At 36.6% G+C, this 17,188-nt stretch overlaps 2 protein-coding genes and 1 long non-coding RNA gene across 3 annotated transcripts; 1 reads left to right on the top strand and 2 right to left on the bottom strand.

Annotated features, from left to right (window-relative positions):
- Nucleotides 1–4,619: 4,619 nt before the first annotated feature.
- On the bottom strand, nt 4,620–8,141 carry LOC125232947 (phosphatidylinositol N-acetylglucosaminyltransferase subunit H-like). The gene is made up of 4 exons (XM_048138797.1): nt 7,777–8,141; nt 6,351–6,475; nt 5,594–5,674; nt 4,620–4,776 (listed from the first exon to the last, which is right to left on the bottom strand). Exons 1-4 carry the CDS (start codon nt 8,063–8,065, stop codon nt 4,678–4,680), a joined length of 594 nt encoding a protein of 197 aa, XP_047994754.1. The 5' UTR covers nt 8,066–8,141; the 3' UTR covers nt 4,620–4,677.
- Nucleotides 8,142–8,737: 596 nt separating this feature from the next.
- On the top strand, nt 8,738–12,654 carry LOC125232933 (cilia- and flagella-associated protein 36). Its single transcript, XM_048138782.1, has 7 exons — nt 8,738–8,909; nt 8,995–9,071; nt 9,200–9,403; nt 9,719–9,855; nt 10,106–10,304; nt 10,437–10,563; nt 11,710–12,654. Exons 1-7 carry the CDS (start codon nt 8,795–8,797, stop codon nt 11,859–11,861), a joined length of 1,011 nt encoding a protein of 336 aa, XP_047994739.1. The 5' UTR covers nt 8,738–8,794; the 3' UTR covers nt 11,862–12,654.
- Nucleotides 12,655–12,962: 308 nt separating this feature from the next.
- LOC125232791 lies at nt 12,963–16,215 on the bottom strand. The gene is made up of 2 exons (XR_007177782.1): nt 13,370–16,215; nt 12,963–13,267 (listed from the first exon to the last, which is right to left on the bottom strand). It is a non-coding gene; the product is annotated as an uncharacterized LOC125232791 (long non-coding RNA).
- Between the last annotated feature and the right edge of the window lie 973 nt (nt 16,216–17,188).

Raw genomic sequence — 17,188 nt, 5'->3', positions numbered from 1 at the left:
CAGTGTAGTTAAAAAGCAACTATCATGATAGTAATAAGGTTCAAATTTATGAAACAGTTTGCAGTATGTAGGTAACTTTTTGGAAAACGTGTTATCTCCGAAAGGGCTTTTTATGGATTTCAACCTTAATTATTACTATCATGATAGTTGGTTTTTAACTACACTGAGACAATAGCGCGTGCCGTGGAGACGGGAGCCAGCCGCCGTGAATAATAGAAACAATAGTTATTTGTTATACAAGGGGGCAAAGTTGTATTTTAACGCCGAGTGTAACACACGAGAAGTAAAATACATTTGCACCCGAGTGTAACACAAAACTTTTCCCCTCACTATAGCGAGAAAACTACAACGCAAAAAATGCGTTTATCACTGCTTCCAGTAGTTCCACAGGCGGTAAATCATCTTTATTACTAGATTCACCTACTTTTATCAATTTTAAATCATTTAATTCGACTTTATTCAAGGTCAAATTACTTTACCCACTAGTGGATAAAATGCGTTTTTACCCGCTGGTATTAAAGGATAAAACACGTGTTTCCGAGCTAGTGAGGGGAAAAGGCTTTTGTTTAACAGATTACGGCAAAAGCCAAAAAACCATACATACTAACAAAAACATACTATATACACACCTAGGGTTGTAAAAAAACGGTTTTTTTTCTGGCTTGAAAAAAAACATGAAAAAAAACCGTGAAAAAAAACAGTTTTTTTTCTGGAGTATGTTTTTTTTCTAAAGTACGAAATCTCAAAATTTGCAAAGTAGTTAATACTTTTATACGGTTTTTTAGACTTAATGTTAACTATTAACGAATTTAATCAAATAACTTTAATTTCTGGTCTTATAAAAGTAACATTTACGAAATCTGTAGTTTGTAGTTATCACTATTTACTGTTGGCAACACCACCGCCTCTCCACGCTACACGCCGCATCGGGGATTCCCCAATAAACGTTTGTATACTGAATTAAAATGTACGTTATTGTTATTGAAACACGTTACAACTCACGAAAAACCGTTATTGTCGTATTATTTGTTCATCTGAAAAAAAACCATATTTAGAAAAAAAACCAAGGTGCTCGGTTTTTTTTTCATGTTTTTTTTCATAATTCTGAAAAAAAACATTTGGTTTTTTTCTATTTACAACCCTATACACACCCTATGCAGCGTCGACTCAGGACACTTGTGTGAGCTTCAATAGGCTAGTTTCCTATACTTAAAATAAAATATTTTGTGCACTGCACGAAATAAAGCTCCACAAAATTTGAAGAAATATATGGACAGTAGTTGTATTTCAACAAAATTTCTATTTAATAAGTCAAAGAGAAAGATAAAAAGTAAATGAATTGACCGTGACGTCACTCCTCAGTATTTCATATTAATTCGAATCCATACTAGCAAATCGTTTTGACAGTTCTTAAAAAGAAGCTGATTTGACTAGTAGGAAACTAGCCTATTGTTTCACATGCTCGCCGCACGCCCCGTCCCGCCACACCCAATATGAGCGTCCACTCAGACCTTACACCAGCATTTTCAAACTGTCTGTCAAACTGACAAACAAACCAGAAAAGGCTGCAGTACTATACACCGTGCTTTTTTTGTTTTCCGTTAAATTCAACACGCAGTTAGGTTCGTCATCAGGAACCACCCTGTAGGTATATCCGTAAAATGTATGTATATTCATAAAATTCGAAAAACACACACACACACACACCCACACACACCATACATATTCTCACACACTCTCTCACACTACCTAAATCACTAGTTACGGAACTCTCTGTTTTCATTTGATATTTTCATTCTTAGTTTAACGTTATATTTTATATTAATTGTAATAGGTACTTATATTTGTAAGTTTGCATGCACTTAGTATTTATTTTTTCTTAAGCCGCTGTTATCTGGTCAAATCACGCATGTAGCTGACTTCCACGATACAGGCTTAGCCTAGCGTGGGAGTCGTCGATTAATTGCAAATCTTATACTTTTAAACGAGCAATTCTTGTATATTTATTTATTTATATATTTATTTATTTATATATACCGACGATCTCGGAAACCGCTCTAACAATTTTGCTGAAATTTGTTATGTGGGGGTTTTCGGGGGTGAAAAATCGATCTAACGTAGCCTTAGATCCTGGAAAACACGAATTTTCGAGTTTTCATGAGTTTTTCTTTCGCGTTAGTAAACGTAAAATATGGTCGTTAATTTCGCCGCGCGCGCATCGATTCCGCTTAGCTCAGTCGTACGAGGTCGGTCTAATGTACGCAGATAGATCGTAGGTGTCAGGGTTTCGAATCCCGGCCAGAAATTAAGTTTTTGTTTTTTGTCTTTTTTTTTGTTTTTGTATTTATAAGAGTTTTTTTTTTATCTAAAGACGTGATATATTAAAATAGAACCGAGCGAAGCTCGGTCGCCCAGATATTTGTATTTTAAACTAATTCTCTTGGTTAATAAAATATTTTTAATATTTCTTTTTTTTTTTTTTTTCGTTTCCATACATCATAAATTAGGGATGTACCTACCGGCTATTGATTTGGCCGACTAGGCCGACTACCGACTAATAGTCGACGCTAGGGTGGCTGATTAGTCAGCTAGTCGGCCAGATCATAATTTTCGACTAAATTCATCAGAATTTTAGAATTACATTTTTGGTCCTTCGTTCGCGCTTGAAATTTTTTTTACAAGTTCAATTTTTCAAAGGTGAGAATATTAATACATTTTCTATTTTTAACAACCGCTTTGGCTTAGTGATACTGCCTATGACACCCGGTAGCCCTAGGTAGGACATTTATTTTTGTGATGATCAGTTCTTTTGACTAACCAAGGTACATGGAATCGGTACATAATACAAGTATATCAGCTGTTAATTTATTTTTGTACTATTTTTCTATGACTTATAAAGTGCCGACTAATTGGCCTATTTTGCCGTCTATTCGCCGACTACAAATGTGGCCGGATAGTCGGCTTTCCCGACTAGTCGGTACATCCCTATTATAAATGCATTAATTAGTGTGAGAGGACCTCAATCATAACATTAAAGTCAGTGTCAAGTGTCTGACGGCACGTGTCAAAACAAATAACATTAGGAAGTGGTAAGGGATGCCACACACGTGCTCAGTAATTAAAATTATTTTTAGTGAGTTAGGTTAGGACGCTAGTTTCTTAGAGAAATTAATTGTATTTGACCTAAAGAACCTTATTCCCTTAAAGTTAACGGAATTCAATAATAACACGGTGTATATACTAAATCAAAAAATCTGTATATTTTTAATTCTGCATTTATTAATGAAAGAAACTTGATTGATTGTCAGATTTATTTATTTCTAACAATTTTGAGCATTTTAATGTGTATTAAAAATCTTGACACTTAAGGTATAGCTTATATTATGTAATATAAATAATGATGAATGACTAGACACAAATAGAGCAACGACTACCTTATTATAATGGTACTCCCGCACTGGCTGTCATAAATGTCATATATACATGGTGTGACAGGGATAGCGCGATGACGCGATGGCGCACTGTCCCTGTCACACCATGTGATGTAAAATTTATATCAGCCCAGTATGCCCCCCCCCACATCTAGCGTCTCGCAAGCGTAGCGTCGGGCCAACTGTATGGAAAAGACGCCGACGCGGCAGTTGGCCCGACGGTACGCTTGCAAGACGCTAGATGTGATACCATGATAATCATAATGGAATGATTTAGTTTCAGACAACATACAATTATACATTATTTTCTTATTGAAAAACACTAGAGATGCATAACACTACAGTCTCAGTTACAGCTAATGTGTAAATGGCAAAAAAGTATACAAGATTTAAGTTTTATTGCCATTTTTAATGGTTTTGGTACGAAAATATCAGTTTCTCGGCACTATATCTTTTCGACCCCCGACGCAAAAACGACGGGGTGTTATAAGCTTGACGTGTCTGTCTGTCTGTCTGTCTGTTTGTGTGTGTGTCTGTCTGTGGCTTCGTAGCTCCCGAACGGATGAACCGCTTTAGATTTACTTTTTTTTTGTTTGAAAGCTGAATTAGTCGGGAGTGTTCATAGCCGTGTTTCATGAAAATCGGTCCACTATGTCGCGGTCGGGAGTTTTTTTTTTATTTTAGGCACGCCACTGTCTTAAAATTTTATAATCTTAAAAAATATTTGTTTGCAACCTGTCAGTTTGAACTGACAGGTTGCATACAAATCTTTTTTTAATTATGATTTTTTAAGACTGGATGGCGTGTCTTAATTTTGTGGTTAGGTTATTATTTTAACTGACAAGCCATTATTGTCCGGTAAACTGATAATAGAGGTAATCTGTGGGATCATTCATACCTATGGCAGAAATGAAGATCATGTAACATTATACTTTTTCCTTATGCAGCATTTATGGGATGGGACAATAACCTAACCACCAAATGAAAATTTTGAAAAAACCCCCGACCGCGAAATAGTAGACCGATTTTCATGAAACATGGCTAAGAACACTCCCGACTAACTCAGCTTTCAAACAAAAAAAACTAAATCTAAATCGGTTCATCCGTTCGGGAGCTACGATGCCACAGACAGACACACACACACACAGACAGACAGACACGTCAAACTTATAACACCCCGTCGTTTTTGCGTGGGGGCTTAAAAATTGTATTGCCCAGGTGATGTTTTTTTACCCTCTATGTTAATTTAGTCCCCTATGTCTCCAGCACCAATGGCTTCTTCTGTTAGCAGGTCCTGGATCTCCTTGTATATGCTCTCCAGCATCAGAAGCCTTGGCTTGGTATACTGTAACATAATTGAAACAAATTACTTTTGTGCCAGACAACTAAAACTAGAAGCATATCTCGGACACTGGCGATCAAATATATGAAAGAGGCGCGTTCCTAGCACACATTCTAAGCTCGTGTAGGTGAACGCGTACCATGCTTGTATGAGTGAGATATGACAGGTCGACTGGTCGCGTTTTTGACAGGCGGTAACTGTGAGGTGACCGAGAGGGGGTGGGCGGCGCTTTCAGTGGGGAGCGGGAGTGGCCATACTGTACGATAGTACTCTTTATTATACTGTGCTAGAAGTATATGACTTTTGTCTAGAGGGCGCTCTAATTCTGATGTATAGAATGACAGTTCAGTATAGTATGAAGAAATAGTTCTAATGTAATTCCGCAACATGGCGCATAGTCATATATTTCTGGTCAGGCTTTACTTAGTGTTATAAGTAGGCTTAGGACTAGGGTTGCAAAAATACGGTTTTTTTCTAGCTTGAAAAAAAAACATGAAAAACAACCGTGAAAAAACAGTTTTTTTTTTTCTGGAGTATGTTTTTTTCTAATGTACGAAATCTCGAAATTTGCAAAGCTGTTAATAGCTTTATATGGTTTTTTAGACTTAATGTTAACTATTAAACGAATTTAATCAAATAACTTTCATTTCTGGTCTTATAAAAGTAACATTGTCTAATTATTTGTTCATCTGAAAAAAAACGTGGTTCTAAAATCTGTGGGGTCGCTATATGACAAATCGACTCCAAAGATTTTAGAACCATGGTGTGCGATAAAAAGTCCTAAGCCTAGTTGTAAGAAAAGAGTTGGTTGGTAACTTACCTTAAATAATGGTATTAATTTAACTGGTTCATATTCACTATTGACTTTTACTAATAATGTGAGAAAATACAAAACACGATTCTGAAACAATAGGTAAATTAACAAAATACAGGGTATTTACTCCATAGCGGTAAGTACAGTCAACCAATCTGAATCCTAGGCCACTGTAGAACCCTTTCACATTAAAAGTCAAACTGACTTCTATAGCAAATAAAGCACGGTGTCAATACGACACGGTTCTAGAGTGGCCTAGGATTCTAATTGGTTGACTGTACGTGCGACTTTCGTTCCGGAGGTCGCGGGTTCGAACCCCGGCTCGCACCAATGAGTTTTTCGGAATTAATGTGCGAAACGTCATTTGTATATTTGCTAGTCACTTTTCGGTGAAGGAAAACATCGTGAGGAAACCGGACTAATTCCAATAAGGTCTAGTTTACCCTTCGGGTTGGAAGCTCAGATGGCAGTCGCTTTCGTAAAAACTAGTGCCTACGCCAAATCTTGGGATTAGTTGTCAAAGCGGATCTCAGGCTCCCATGAGCCATGGCAAATGCCGGGATAGCGCAAGGAGGATGATGAGGGTATTTACTTCGTACATATGATATTAATAATGTTACTAAAATAAAATAACAAATATATGTTCATTGAATTTTGGCTGCCACATGACAGGCTTAGCCTAGTGTAGGGCCACAGGACAAATGTACCTTATTGTAATTATTTTTTATTCTAATTCTATTCTGTTCTTAATAATGTTACATACCAACTTAATAGCTTCATTTATAATAATGTCATCTATTTTGGTCCATGGCACAAAGTTGTCTTCCCGGCCAACAACATATTGTACTGAGCTTTGTATGCCCACAGTTGGTATGACTAGAAGTGTCTCTGAAAATGTACTCAATACTTAAATACAGGCCTCAGTATATACTACATAATTTACTTCTGATAATATGTGTGTTGTTCAATAATTGCGGGTTTATTTTTAACCCCGATGCAAAAGATGGGGTGCTATAAGTTTGACGTGTCTGTCTGTCTGTCTCTTTGTTTGTCTGTGTGTGTTTCTGTCTGTGGCATCATAGCTCCCGAATGGATGAACCGATTTAGATTTAGTTTTTTTTTTGTTTGAAAGCTGAATTAATCGGGAGTGTTCTTAGCCATGTTTCATGAAAATCGGTCCACTGTGTAGGGGTTTTTTCAAAATTTTAATTTTGTAGTTAGGTTATATAGCTGTAAAAACAGAAAAAAACCTCTAAAATTACAAATGGTGACTAATATTTTGTTAGGATCTTTATGAAATACAAAGGTCATTGACCTCTTTCACTTATACAAAATACAACAAAAAATACAAAAAGTTTATTTCATTACCAGACATAGATAAAATATAGGATTAAACAGTAGGTATAGTTACATTCAGAGATAAAATACAGTATGGTTAGCAATAGCCCTCACACTACGACACTACTTATGCCACAGTATCTTATACTAAAGGTATCATTAGGGTTCCGTAGTCAACTAGGAACCCTTATAGTTTCGCCATGTCTGTCTGTCCGTCCGTCCATCCGTCCGTCCGTCCGTCCGCGGATAATCTCAGTAACTGTTAGCACTTAAAAACTGAAATTTGGTACCAATATGTATATCAATCACGCCGACAAAGTGGTAAAATAAAAAGTGGAAAAAATGTTTTGTTGGGGTACCCCCCCTACATGTAAAGTGGGGACTAATTTTTTTTTCATTCCATTCCCAACGTGTGATATATTGTTGGATAGGTATTTAAAAATGAATATGGGTTTACAAAAATCGTTTTTTGATAATATTAATATCTTCGGAAATAATCGCTCCTAAAAGAAAAATAAGTGTGTCCCCACCGCTCTAACTTTTGAACCATATATGTTTAAAAAATATGAAAAAAATCACAAAAGTAGAACTTTACAAAGACTTTCTAGGAAAATTGTTTTGAACTTGATAGGTTCAGTAGTTTTTGAGAAAAATACTGAAAACTACGGAACCCTACACTGAGCGTGGCCCGACACGCTCTTGGCCGGTTTTTTTTGTTGTTGGTCAAAGAGAATTTATATAGGTAAGTATAATAGTTCCCAATAGCATATTTATGCCAATAGTTTCATAGTAACTAGCAACCAAGTAGGTTCTTTTGTAAAGTGTTATTTAAAGTAAATTAAAATACATACCTGACTGAACGCTGTGGGTTACCCAAAAGAATACTAAAAATGATAAAACTGTGACTATTACTACAAGTATAGTCAAATTAATTCGCACATAAATAAGAAATAGAATATTAGCCAGTATAGCTACTATTAGTGAAATTATAGACCAATTGCTTCTTCTTTCTTCGTTGCTACTGCTGTATGATATGGTAAATTGTCTAGATTTCGGCGAACTGTTCCTTCCGTCCACTTTGAGTGATAACATGACACCGTTAACATTTTCATACTTTAGCGTTTTGTCGCCTTTCGACATATGGCAGTGCTTTGGCTAATCTCGTAACTTCACGAGTATTTTAATAGAATAATAGTATTGATCTAAAGTAATTTGTTTTCAAAATATTTATCAATATCTGATACTGATAAGTGATAATGTCACTTTGACAGTAACGTGCAAAAGACATATTTTTTTTGGAAATTGATGAGTCCAACTCAAGCTATAATAATTAGCATAAAAACATATTTTCGAATCAAGTGTTACTAAAGAGTTTTACATGCTCGGTTTTCAAGGTGAAGAAATATTAAATTGCATAATTTGATTATGACAGTATATATGATAACGTTAATATAACTAAATACAATAATATATTTTCGTGTTTTCAATTACTACAATTCGGACATAAACTTGCTATCAGCAGAAAAATACTTTTTTACTAAGTTCAAGTAGACGAAAAGTTGTCTCCTTAAACTTTATATTTATTTTTTTAATGTTGAATTCGGATGCCAGAGTATTTGAGCCAAACACACTTTAAATAACTGAAAAACTGTTTTATTGTATAGATTAATTTTATTGAATAATTCATAATAATGAGCTATAATTTGTTTAAAAACATGAAGGGGTTGACAAACTATACATTGATGTGGATATTAGACAGAAGGTAACCATAACAACTTCTAATACAAATACATACACATTAGCGTAAAAGTATTCTAGGAGGAAAGTTTATAAAAGTGTAGTTGAAAAGGGTTTAGAAAAGATTTGGTCATGTCGACGGAGAGTTCAGATGGCAATGCATGGGTGTTTGACTCCCTAGTGGGTTTTCTTCACGGTCCTGTATGGAATGTGCCTTTGCAGACTTTTATAGAAGAGAAATCTCTGCGTGAGTAATTTTATCATCGAATACAGTGATATCAAATTTTATATTTAGCTATTGATTTTTTTTGGTTGGTTCGTTTTTCAAATAGCTTTTGAGCCAACGGACAATGGAGATGTATTGGACAGGCCAGAATACAAGAAGATACATGATGAGTATCGGAATCTGGTAAGTGGAGCAAAAAAATAATACCTACCTATTTCTTTGGCTAATATCTCAGCTAGTGGGTAGTCCCACCATCCAAAACTTATATTTTTATTTAAGTATTTACAAAATATCGTTAATACCTACGACAGGTAGATGTGATGCTGGGGTCCTTCATGGACGACATCGGGATCTCTGCAGACCAGTTCGAAGCCGCCTGCCGTCTGTCCGCTCGCGATTTGGCCGGACTACCCGCCCAATTCCATCGGAGGCTGTTTGAACAGATCTGGGCCGCCAACGACTATGATATCTTCGTGAAGATGATGACGCATAAAAATGTAGAGCTTCAGTTGCAGGTAAATGGTCAAAATAATATAGGAACTACGTAGAAACCCGAACTAAGGAACCACTAACTAAAGATTGTGGGAACATTTTGTCTGCCAAAAATCATGACTTAGGCGCGCTGTTCATTTTCTACTATACTCCTAACTGTTGTAAATAACTGACTGTTGTCGTCCAGCGGACTGATTGTATGGGGAGAGCCTATTCTCCAATTTCAAAAACCATTGCTAGGTTCCATGGGCCCGGTTGGCCTATTGGATATCCGGCCCTGCTTACCTTGAGACATTGATATGAACAATTTTGTTGATACCTGACGTTTTTTGTGAAAGGCCCTAGAGTTGATCGAGAGGCGATTTGGAGCACTGCCCAACATATTTGCAACTGTACCGGAAGACTTGGAGACTTCCCGAAGCGACGATAGTGAAGACTGGCCGGATGCTGACGACGTCATGACTGAGATTAAAAAGTAATAAATAAATCTACCTATTCGATATGAGGTGAATCGGATCAAAGGACGAATTTAATCGCAATGAGGTTAAGATTAGTGCTGTACTGTGTATACAACAGAATATTACAGATGTCAGCAGATTTTTAATCCTGATCCGATCCACCTCTGTCTACCCTATCGTGAATTCAGCGCTTTGTAAGCATACTGTCACGGGTATGTAATGTCTGTACGTAAAACGTTTTATTATGATCCTACACATGTTTTTTAGATTACAATTGGAGGATTTTGAAGATAATGCCGTCGTGAGCGTTCCTCCCGAAGAAGTGGTGGCTGAAAAGCAAACTCTTTTAACCAAAGCGTCAAAGCTTCAAAGCTTTGAAAGGAAGGAGGATTCCACTGAGAAAGCTATCACTCCACCTGAACCTACATTTTTGGAGCCACCAAAATCGGCACCGAAAAAAGTTGAGGTAGGGGTAGTAGGTGTTTAGCTAAGTTATAATTACTATTGTACAGAAAACGTTACCTACCTAACATTTATGTATGTAGAATGGTTTTCTTCTATGGACCTTCACTTTTCCATTATATTTATTGCATTTTAGGTGAGCGAGGAAGAAATCCGTGCGCGTCAAGAGTACTTAAAGCAGCAGCGAGACAAACTTTTAGCCCTGAAGAAGCAAGTTCGTGAGAAAAGGTTGGGCGCCGCTGAAAATGGGGCAGATGGAAAAGGTAGATTAGCAGCTAAGTATAACAGTACATTACATTTGGATCAAAGAAGCTTGTGTTTAATGTGCAGAAATACTTCCAATATGCATTATGACGGGTCCTACTCTACGATCTTGATAAAATGACACAATGTCTTGTTCTGACAACCCACCGCGATCGTAAAACGGCATTTTGTTCTCTGCTTATACGAGAATAGCTATCTCCACACGAATAGATCGTTTTAGAATCAAAGTTAATTAGCTATCCGTCTAGTGTCCAGTCTCCGACAAAGCTTGAATACGTAGCCGAATGAATGCACAAACGTTTACTGCCTAATATCGTTATGGTAACTAGCTATCTCTATGAGCCAAATAAGAAAAAATTTAAAAACGCATTAATACCTCTTGCAAACACTTAAATGACAGTTACAAACGTGTAAATGTCATTTAAGTGTTTAAATATGTAATTAATATTTTTTATACTATAAGTACCTACATAAGTAGTTTAATCTACATATCTGCTAACTAGAGACTCATACCTGCAGACAAACTGTAGATGCAGTTTTGCAGGGATATGTTTTAATTAGAAGGAAAATCTATAAGACGATTGTGAGGCCTGTTGTATTGTATGGATCTGAATGCTGGGCGACAAAGGTGGAGGATGAAAGGAGAGTGCACGTAGCGGAAATGAGAATGTTGAGATGGATGTGTGGAGTGACCAGAATGGATCGGATCAGGAATGAGTATATTAGGGGAAGTTTGAAAGTTGCGCCTATAACGGAAAAGACGAGGAGTGGCAGGTTGGCGTGGTACGGTCATGTAATGAGGAGGGATGAGTGTCATATAGGCAAAAAAATGTTGGAGATGAATGCTGATGGATGGAGAGGGAGGGGTAAACCCAAACAACCATGAGATGACGAGAGATAGGGGAGAATGGAAGAGGAAGACATGTTGTACCGACCCCACATTACGTGGGATAAGGGTAGGAGGAAGAAGATGTTTTAATTATAAGTCCTATACTGTAATTGATAATAACAATAAAATTAAAAATATATCGCTCTTCCGTATTGGCGCAAAAGAAACAAATTCGATCGGCGTCTATCGGCTATGATTGTCATGGCCTCTGGAGACAGGACCTAAAAGAACGTCCTTAAACTCTGGTTGGTTCCAGGAGAAGGCCCTTGCGGACCCTCGCGGCCGCGCTCGGCGCGCGCGGCGCAGGCGGCGCTGGCCGGCGCGGCGCCGCCGCCGACCCCCGACGCCATGCAGCTGCGCAAGGCGCTGGCCTCCAAACTGAAGACTGAAGTCGTCGATAACCATTAAGCTGACTGTACCTTACCGGCCGTTCCGAATACTCCAGATAATGTATAAACCCTAGAAAAGGGGTTCGTAAAGCCTGACCAGAAATATGACTGTCAGGAGCGTGCTGTTATTATGATGTGTGATGGGTTGACAGTTCAGTATATCGTCACTACTTTTTAAAAACTTGTATCTTCGTCTGTCAATGAAAAGAAAATTGTAGTATGTATGAAATGCATATAGACTTACTGCGTTTTAACTTTGAGGAGCAGCGTGAGATACGAGATTTTTTCAAAGTAGTGACGATATCATGAAGAAAATAGTTGTAATAAAATTCCGCAACATGGCGGCGTAATCATATATTTCTGGTCAAGCATTGTGTATAAACCCTAGAGTTAGGCATAGACAATGTCAAAAGGCTCAAAAGCCTTCATATCGTAAGGGTGAAGTCACATCTATCAGCATCGAGCGATTTCTCATACAAAATGCCGCTCGATGCTAATAGCTGTGATTCAACCCTAAGGGTATTTGACATTTTGTGAAACCTAGAAGACTAGGCGATTTGTGCCTAGGCGATTATGACATCCACAGGACATCGTGCAATATCAAATAGTACCGTAACATGTCATGATAACTAGCAAATCATATAAAAACCAACATAACTTTTATCTCGTTCTAGTAGTAATAGTTATTTCCACTCGTATTGCATAGAAATAACGTTCATAATTTGAAGGAATGATAATCTAACCACAAAATTAAAATTTTCAAAAAACCCCCGACCGCGACCTAGTGGACCGATTTTCATGAAACATGGCTAAGAACACTCCCGACTAACACAGCTTTCAAATAAAAGAAACTAAATCGAAATCGGTTCATCCGTTCGGGAGCTACGATGCCACAGACAGACACACACACACACACAGACAGACAGACAGACACGTCAAACTTATAACACCCCGTCGTTTTTGCGTCGGGGGTTAAAAAGGCGCTTAAACATATTTTAGTTTTATACAGAATTAGAAATATGTAACTATCGGAAACGGCCGGTACACCTTATATGTGATTTCAAGATAATAAGCTAACTTGATTGTGACTAGGTAATGGAAAATAAAATAAAACTTGACGTCGTATTTACCTTATATTTATATTGCTTACTTAACTAGTGACATCATAATAATAGCATTATGTATAGTAAGCTTATTTATTTTACACAACTTGCCAATAGGTTAATCTATTTTTCACTTTAATTTGTGTATAAATTAGTTTTATGATGGTTATCCATCGAGAGATAAAAAATAGTCATCGTTACAGTCTACATTCACCTACGACTTCGTATTTTATTCATTGAGGGCATCCGCCGGTTGGTGGTGGCCTACGCGCGCGGGTGCCACTGTAGGTAATAATTTATTACTAAACTCTGTCAAACAAGTCTGTCAGTAAATAAGAACCAATAAAACTATAGGTATCCTTTTCTTTAGCACCCTAAAGAGAAGGATGCATATAGTTTTCTTTGTTCTTATTTACTGACAGACTTGTTTGACAGAGTATAATAACGTCGCACGCGTCACGACCACGTAGCGTCGCTCTTTCCGTTAACCAGGTCACCCGTTCCCTGCACCCGCGTCAACAAGCGGACGCCCTAAGAAATGTTATTTCAAGGAATATAAGAATTGCATGTATAATAATCTAATTGACGGCTCAATGCTATTAACACGCGGCTGTTGGCATATTTGAAATAAAATTATTACATAAATGTTTCATATTTACAATATACTCTGTCAAACTCATACCACGTATGTAATAATGAATTTCCCCTCTCGATTACTGTGCACTTTTAATTTATGAACGCCTAGGTTTTTAAATAAATAGCTTTATACGAAAATGTCCGAAGGACTAGCAATAATTTACAAAGTGTGACCATTTTCCGATATATGGCAGTAACTGGATGCAGAGATCAAATTTAATGTAGCGGTCCAAAAGTTGATATGTATCAAGAGAAATTTGTAGTAAAGTGTTGTTTTTGAAATTGTGTTTTGTTTTTTTGCAATATCAGTGTTTAATCTCCTAGTTATTTTATGCAACATTATTGTAATATGACACGGGTAACCTTACAAGACGCAATTTCTGATGAAGTGATGATTTTTTTATTAATCCTTTGGTAGCCAAATATAATCGTTCTTCTAAAGTAGTTACAAGTAAAATTTAAAGCTCTTAAATTAGATAATGAGCATGCAAGTAATACCATGCAAATAGAATCCCCTACTTTGCTCTAAATATAATCTATAACCCATTGAAGTAATTAAATTAGTACACGTCTTTGAGTTAACTGAAAGATTTCACGTTACGTGAATAGAGAAAATTGGTTAGCGATTGTAACCTAAAATCATAAACTTAAGCTGAGTTCAAGTTATTGCTGTAAGTTTTGAGACGCAACTATAGGTAAGAGTGAGTGGCAAATATCTTCATCTCTTTCTTGCATATACTTCCGTTTCATAACTGGCTGTAATAACTTGCATGTCTAAACTCAGCTTTAGAAACTGTTCAGAACTAGACGATCAAGTTAAAGAAAAAGGCGACCAAAGGACAATTTTTTTTTAAATCAGATACAGTTCTACCGGTCAGCATACATTCCATTAAATGTATCACATTTTCGATCCTCACATTTTAAATTAACTGAAACATGGCTTTATACTAACTCGCATACCATTAACGATTATATGCAACAATTAATAAGATTCATAAATTATACGGGGCAAAGTTGATACGATCGCGTATCGCCCCGTAATAGCAAGCCGAAATAATTGCTTTGGTCCTGAAATTTATTGATTCATTACTTTTAAATCTAAATTTTCGTACCGAAAGTGTAGTACTTAACAAATACTATAGGATTATATGATGCTGTGTAAGTTTACTGTACATAATAACGTTTGTTAATATTTTACAACCTTATGGCTACGACTTGACCCAAATCCTAACCTTCGAATGGGTTTTCATCAAGCGAAGAATTAGCTCAACATAATATGCGAATTAGCGTATTATAAGACCAATTTCTCACATGTTATGTTGCATTAAGTTTTCGCTAAAGCCGTAGCGAAGTTTTTCGATCATTTTGGACGTTGCGTGACGCTACATAGCACTTCAAGCGTTCTATGTAGTGCAAATAGTTTAGTGCGATTGTGTTATATAAAATTATTAAAATAATGCTCTGTTACGCTGCAAATACCAATGTAGCGTAGCGTACCGTCGATCTTACGTCGAGTGACTGCGCGAATCAACGAAAGCCGGATTTTTTCTATAAAACGTACTAGTACTAATTTTAAGCAGTAAAAGACAGTTCGTTGATTTGCGTAATCAGTGACAGATTTATTCGTCTCGTTCAATCATTGTCGAATAAATGCAAGGACGAAAACAGCTGTGTTCAGGAGAAAAACGTTTTCCTACGAGCGACATTATGACGAAATGACACGCAAGAGACCCAATTAATATTGAAATTGATGATAATCTTATGTTAATAGAATTGAGAAATACAACAAAACAATTAGATGAGATCTTATCGAGTTGTTTTAGGTTTTTCCTCGGAACACAGCACCAACCAATAACTAGACCCCAGTTGACATAACGCAATTAAAACAGTTACTTTTATGATTTATTTTTGTTTTACCAATCTACCTTGTGCTAATATAATAAAGTAAATTGTTATAATGCTGTTCAAACATTAAAACGGCTGGTAGATGCTCACATGTTATATCCACACATCCAAGGAGGTGTTCTTAACGTATCAACGAAGTATGTTGCAATTGGCTATTAACTTGGCATTTTAATCAGTTTTATAATTCCTAAATAAATTAAGATGTTCAATATAACATAACATGCTTTATTGAAATATACGAATCAAATATTTTCAAACTATTTTTATTGACAAATCCTTTAGTTACACAGCAAAGATTAAAAATGACTAGCTAATAGCCAAATAAATATATCAACTGGGGTCGAGATTATGCCAAAATCTTCAACAAAATCGATATTCCCTTCCAAAGCGGATTTCCATCAGTTACGATAACGTACATTACAAAAATTAATTTTATTTACAAAACACGAACCGTAAAACTAGAGGTTAACAGTAATAAAATGAAATGGACCTTAATATGATACGATTATCACATACACATTACTTTCTGCAGTATAAAACCTACAATCACCGTAAACAGACATGAAAGAATTCGTTGAGAGTACAGAAAGAGTCGTATACAATTTCAAATTTGAATAATAGTTATTTGTTATACAAGGGTGCAAAGTTGTATTTTAACGTCGAGTGTGGAATTGAAAAAACTAGCAAGTGAAAGGATTCTATAGTTTAAGCACGAGCGAAGCGAGTGGTTCGAGAATAGAATCCTGAACTTGGCGAGTTAGTCAACACACGAGAAGTAAAATACATTTGCACCCGTGTGTAACACAAAACTTTTCCCCTCACTACAGCGAGGAAAGTACAACGCGTTCATCACTGCTTCCAGTAGTTCCACAGGTGGTAAATCATTTACCCACTTTTATCAATTTTAAAGCAGAAAATTTGACTATATCCATGGTCAAATTACTTTATCCACTAGTGGATAAATTGCGTTTTTACCCACTGGCATTGAAGGATAAAACGCGTCTTTCCGAGCTAGTGAGGGGAAAAAATAATACGTAATATGATTGAGGAAACACCAATGTTCATGGTCTGTGCCTCTGGACGACTTATGTCAAAATTGAATACAGATATAGTGCGAAATGTTTTTTCTGCGTAATTTCACGGAAACTTAGGAACATGTTGTGCTGTTTCAGTAAGTCTCAGTACAAAAAGTACTACCGTTGATCAAACTAGCACGACGAATATGAACGTTTCCGTGAAAATACGTAGGAAAACATTTCGCACCTGTACCTACTTAGGGTGTCACGTATTGGAATCAAAGTATTTAGAATTTCCTGGATTAAGGGCATTATTGACGAACGTAGGGCCGTCAGACTGTTTGGTCGACGTGGCACTCTAAAAGGACCAATACACCCCAATAAATAAATAACCTTTTTACATGCCACGTCTAACGTGTGCGGCGCGTTGATATTTGGCTTAAAAATGATGCCCTCTTCGGAAATGTTTATAAACGAAGGCTGGTATACTGAAGAGTTTGGGTAAAGTGCTCTAATTGATTACTAAATAAACTGCTGAAATTTTCAATGAACTTAGTAGTATTGGGTTGGTAAGAAAGTAATGAGCGATCGATTGAATTCCACATAAAATTTTTGAGAGAGTTCTAGAATCTTCTATGGTCGAAAGTATATAAAGGGCGAGTCGCACAGTTTCTCGTCAGTCATTC

Source organism: Leguminivora glycinivorella, chromosome 13 (assembly GCF_023078275.1).
Source record: "Leguminivora glycinivorella isolate SPB_JAAS2020 chromosome 13, LegGlyc_1.1, whole genome shotgun sequence".
NCBI lineage: Eukaryota > Metazoa > Arthropoda > Insecta > Lepidoptera > Tortricidae > Leguminivora > Leguminivora glycinivorella.
Note: the sequence above shows the minus strand (reverse complement) of the source record. Positions and strands in the feature narration are given on the sequence as shown.

Excerpts from the sequence above, each read along its gene's own strand:
- LOC125232947 (XM_048138797.1), bottom strand. The coding sequence starts at position 8,065 with ATGTCGAAAGGCGACAAAACGCTAAAGTATGAAAATGTTAACGGTGTC. Across the intron at positions 5,675-6,350 it reads TAAATGAAGCTATTAAGTTG|AATCGTGTTTTGTATTTTCT; the intron begins GTATGTAACATT and ends CTATTGTTTCAG. Across the intron at positions 4,777-5,593 it reads AATTAATACCATTATTTAAG|TATACCAAGCCAAGGCTTCT; the intron begins GTAAGTTACCAA and ends ATTATGTTACAG.
- LOC125232933 (XM_048138782.1), top strand. The coding sequence starts at position 8,795 with ATGTCGACGGAGAGTTCAGATGGCAATGCATGGGTGTTTGACTCCCTA. Across the intron at positions 8,910-8,994 it reads TATAGAAGAGAAATCTCTGC|CTTTTGAGCCAACGGACAAT; the intron begins GTGAGTAATTTT and ends TTTTTCAAATAG. Across the intron at positions 10,305-10,436 it reads CGGCACCGAAAAAAGTTGAG|GTGAGCGAGGAAGAAATCCG; the intron begins GTAGGGGTAGTA and ends ATTGCATTTTAG.